Genomic DNA, 4,772 nt, shown 5'->3' with positions numbered 1-4,772 from the left:
GCAGCCACACCGGGCCACTGCCCAACCTGCACAGTCAGGCGAGCTCCAAGCGTCGGAGCCGCCGGACACGCACCTGCGCCACCAGACATCCACCCCGGACGCCAACACCAAGTTGCCCGGAGCGACCCCGGTCCACACCTCCAGCACCACCACCACGCCGCTGCTACCTCCGCCTAGCGGCAAGGAAGAAGCCGTCGACCGCAGCCCAAGCCATCCACAGCCCGCGCCGCCCGCCATGGTGGCCGCCAGATCTAGGTCATCCCGCAACACGAGCTGAAGCAAGACCACCAGATCGGGCACCACCCCCGCAGCCCGCCACCACCAGGAGACACGCACGCACCAACGGAAGGGAGGCCGCATCGCGCCACCATGGTAGCCGCCACGTCAGATCTGAGGAGGGCGAACCCTAGCAGACCCGACCGAAGGGGCAGGCAGAGCACGCACAACCCCGCCGCCGTGCCGCCAACACGCACATGCGCCACCGCTGCAGCCACGCGCCGCCATGCCCCGCACCAACATGGCGCCTCCACCTAGCGGCCGTGTCCCGCGCCACCACCAGCCGAGGGATGAGGAAGGACTCCCGCCGCCGGCGGCGCCGGCCGGGCTTTGCCCGGTCGCGCCCTCTGGCGGCGGCGTGGGGGGAGGGAGGAAGGGAGGGGGGCGGAGGAAGGGGCGGCGCAGAGTCGCCCGTCGGCTCGCGGGAGCCGAGCGAGCGACGAAGGGTTTTTAGTCGCGAGCGTTCCTCATCCTCCCCCCACCCAAAAAAACCCCGCACACGCAGCGCCGCAACCACCAAACCCTAAACCAAGAGCAAGTTCTAATCTACGGCAATGTCGAAGGAGCTTGGGGTCCAAATCGAGGCCAGCCGTTTGGGCCACCTTGCCATCACAGACGAGGAAGGTTGCACCTACATCTCCGGCGGCGCCGTCCGCTGCAAGAGTGTCGATGCCCCTTTGGAAGCATCCGGATGGGAGGAATTTCGTGGCTGGATTGATATAGAGGGGATTCCGCCGGTTAAAATTCTCAAATTCCCTGGTAATTGATTTATAGCTTATATTAAACTCGGATCCGTTTGGTTGAGTTGTCCTCTAATTTACTTTTATTTCCTCCTATCATCTTCAAATCTCTTGGTTCCTCAACGGCCGGATGGCTCTTTGGCTACATCAGTTGTGTTCGAGGAACTGTGGGGATGGGACAGGCTACTTCCTTATGATTTGGTTTTAGAGGATCCATCTGACTTGCCCATGTACGAGTCCTACCTGGAGCAGTTTTACAACTTGAATAGTGGTGCTGCTTCTGATCATTATAACAGCAAAGCAGCTGCCGACGCTGCCTTGAAGGTAATTAAAGTCACTGCCTGCCTGCCTGCCTCAACCGGGCTTGTGTTCTCTCGAAATCCGTATGCAATTCCTGTTGTTGAAATAAACTACTGCGAAGGGTATAATGGCTCTGCAATATATTCTTACATCTTCTGCTGTGCAATACAAGCGCAGAGTTTTCCTCATTAATTGAATGGAGGTTCCATACTTTACTAAATTTCAAGACATTTTGTAGAGCTACACTTAAAGCTGCATCTTCTCATTTGTGTCTTGTCATGAATTTACAAAGGAACCCAACGAATTTATAAAACTGTCAGAGCAGTTCAGTTTGGATAAATCATGTCACTGGTACAAACAGTAGATAATAGTCAATTACTCCCTCTGTCCCATAATATAAGAACGTTTTTGGCACTACACCAGTGTCAAAAACGTTCTTATATTATGGGACGGAGGGAGTAATTACCAGGGGATATGTACATGTCATTGTTTTCACAAGTATATGCAACCCTATGTACTCTTTTGACCTTGTTCCGTTCATGAGGTCCTACATACTTTCATCTCAATGGCAGCTTTACAGCAACAACAAACCCAAGACAAATTTAAGGGTACACTTAGACAAAACCCCTCAAGGGTTCTTTTAAATTCAATACAACATACACCTTGGAGTATTATTATTTTATTTGAATTTTTTAACATTCTTATTCTTCCCTAATTGCACATGTAACCACTGTTCCCTTCTTTTAAAGTGTTTAGAGAAGGAGAAAGACCTGTGCTCTGAGTGGAAGATTAAGAGGGCCAAAGCCATATCTTTTGATGAGTCTTGGAGCAATTGCGTCCAGAAATGCATGTCTGACATTGTGGACGATGCAGGAAGTGAATCAAGACGCCCTTTTGCCACCTATGCTGCTGCTGTATGTAGCTATCTCTAAGAATCGGAATTAACAAGTGGCCATTTAGTATTCATTCATTTTTTCACTGTTCAACTTTAACAAATTGATTGTCATAGATGAAAGAGCCTCACGAGTTTCTTTTTGTCAACTATTTGCTAAAATAATGGATGGATCGCTTCAAGTGTATTATGAAGGAGGCTGAGTTGATGATTGAGTGGCTGAGGCAGGGGTCCTCTGTTCCCTATGAAGAGTACACCACATGCTATGAAATTCGGGAGTGTGCCCTGGAACTTGCAATGTTCGAAGGGGATTGGTCTATCCATCTTGACGCGCTCCTTCTGGTACGTGTATGCCTTCCTTTCTCCAATGAGAACTGTACTGTACATATGTAAAGGGTTTTTTCAATTTATTTTGTTTTTTTTTGTTTACATCAACTGCAAAACCAATGATCTGTAGGGTATCACCAAGGAGACTCAGTCTTTGTTGGACAATGCAAGGCTTGCTTCTTCAAAGTCCATAGAGATTTCCACCAAAATCCGTGCATATTGCGTAGCATATCTAAGTGACAAATTTAATGAATTTCAATCGCATGCTACAAAAACACTCGAGGTCAGCGGCGAAATGGAGGTTGATGATGTCTCTGCAGTGGAAGTAAACCAACCTACAGGGTATGTTGTGAATAAAAACCGCTCTTGTTTTCTACTGCACACTTATTAATGGATATTATCTTGTGTGAAAATCCAGATATATGGTCATTCACTAAGACATACATTAATATCATAGTTATTTCCTATATCTAGGGGTAACATTTTCAATCCTTACTTTGGAAAGAGCAAAATGCAGGAACAGTTTGCCTCCAAGAGCAACAGAAATGAGCGCCCAGAGGTAGGATATTGAGAAGGAAAAGAAGTACTAGTCAAATATAACAAGTCATATGTTATCAACCGATCATCTTGGTAAGCTATCAACAAAAATTTGCAATCAATGATAAGTCATCAATCGAAATTTTCAACACGCAGGGTATCATCTAGTTTGTATAGTCCATCAACCAACGATCATAATATTATTTTCTCACCTTTGCTGCCCTCCAACTAACTCGATCTAAAAAGAACAGCAACGCCATGCCTGGTCGGTGAGATAATAATTTCCTACTCGGGCGTTGTACAATCTCAAACCACCAGTCCTATTTAGAAAGCCAAGTTCCCGGCCGCCGTGACGGGCTGTTCTTTTCTAGAATACTCACACGCATGCGTATCATATATTAATAGATTAGAAGAGAGGATGAAGAGACCGGGATTGGCGAGACGGGCTGTGATGTACCTACCAGAGCAGGACAATAGGTAAATTCACGGCAAGACGCCGGCGAGCGCTTCGGACAAGGCAGAAAAGGCCCCCTCCTCGCTCGTCCGCGAGCACGCATGTATTGTCGGTGACAGAGACCGCCGGCCAGCTACTGTTTACGCTGTAGCCGCCACCGAATGGCATCTGATTGTTTAGCACAAGCCGATTTGGTTTTTCACCGGTCCGTGACTTTACCTGAACTGGAGTCGACATGATTTCTGGTAACCCGACGGCCGCCATCCGCTCGTCAAGTTGATCCATTTCAAAACACCAATTTGGCATATGCTTTGTGTGTACACGTGATCTTCTTCTTTCCTTGTTGACGAGGGTTCTCTATCATAGCATGCTCTTGGAGTACTAGTTCGCACCATACCACTAGACAGCAGACACTACTTTTATTCTACTTTGTACGAACAGCTGTCCCAGCTCAGCTTCCCAAGCGGCAAAAGTCAGAAGCCATTCTTCACAACAAAATCAGGGTGCGCGTCATAGTTTTATAGAAAATGACTCCTCAGACAGCTTGCCACCAATCATGCAGACATGGTATGCATGTACATGTATTTTTTTTCTCTCTTTTTTTTGGCTATGTACATCTACGCAATACTTGTAAACTTTGGTGGAAGCGTCTGTCCCTTCGTGTATAGAGTTGTTAGCATCACAAAAAAAAGGGATATAGTTGTTAGCAGGTTGATAGTTATATGATTTGTATCTATCTCTATCTCCCTTCTCCTAGCGTGCAAGTCACCATTGAGTCGCGGTTGTAATAATTCATTGCATGTGTCGGATAAGTTCCGATGATGATTCAAACTCTAGCGGTTATTCCCTATGTTTTTTGCTTTCACATCCCAAATTAGATTTATCTTAAGTTGAAATTTGTAAAGTTTGATCAATTTTGTATTTGAAATTCTGGATTTGCTACTAATATTCATCCGGATCACAATCAACAAAGTCTTATCTAATCCAACATCATTTGATTTTATAAGATGATTTGTGTGGATTTTTCTTTTTCTTTTATTGATTGATTTATGTTTCCTATTTTTACTTTGTGTTTTCCCACGCCCCACACAACTACACTTGCACACCCGCCTGGTCATGCACAACTGTAATTGCACGTCCACACACATGCACGCAACTGCAGTTGAATGTCGCTTGCGTTTATACCCTATCCGTGAGTTTACTTGGAGTCGTCCTTGTCAAGTTGATCGATTTTACTAGAACCGCG

At 46.5% G+C, this 4,772-nt stretch overlaps 1 protein-coding gene across 1 annotated transcript; it reads left to right on the top strand.

The window, feature by feature from the left end:
- The first annotated feature begins 766 nt into the window (after positions 1–766).
- LOC123176468 (uncharacterized) lies at positions 767–2,910 on the top strand. The gene is made up of 4 exons (XM_044590662.1): positions 767–1,035; positions 1,168–1,340; positions 2,066–2,550; positions 2,666–2,910. The coding sequence occupies exons 1-3, from the start codon at positions 831–833 to the stop codon at positions 2,246–2,248; spliced, it is 561 nt and encodes a 186-aa protein (XP_044446597.1). The 5' UTR covers positions 767–830; the 3' UTR covers positions 2,249–2,550; positions 2,666–2,910.
- Positions 2,911–4,772: the final 1,862 nt, after the last annotated feature.

Source organism: Triticum aestivum, unplaced genomic scaffold (assembly GCF_018294505.1).
Source record: "Triticum aestivum cultivar Chinese Spring unplaced genomic scaffold, IWGSC CS RefSeq v2.1 scaffold35885, whole genome shotgun sequence".
NCBI classification, from domain to species: Eukaryota; Viridiplantae; Streptophyta; class Magnoliopsida; order Poales; family Poaceae; genus Triticum; species Triticum aestivum.
The sequence above is the reverse complement of the archived record's forward strand: the minus strand, read 5'-3'. Positions and strand labels throughout refer to the sequence as shown.

Bases quoted from the DNA above. Each gene is read 5' to 3' on its own strand.
- LOC123176468 (XM_044590662.1), top strand. From the start codon at position 831: ATGTCGAAGGAGCTTGGGGTCCAAATCGAGGCCAGCCGTTTGGGCCAC. The intron at 1,036-1,167 runs GTAATTGATTTA...TGGCTACATCAG, and splicing joins TAAAATTCTCAAATTCCCTG to TTGTGTTCGAGGAACTGTGG. The intron at 1,341-2,065 runs GTAATTAAAGTC...CTTCTTTTAAAG, and splicing joins CTGCCGACGCTGCCTTGAAG to TGTTTAGAGAAGGAGAAAGA.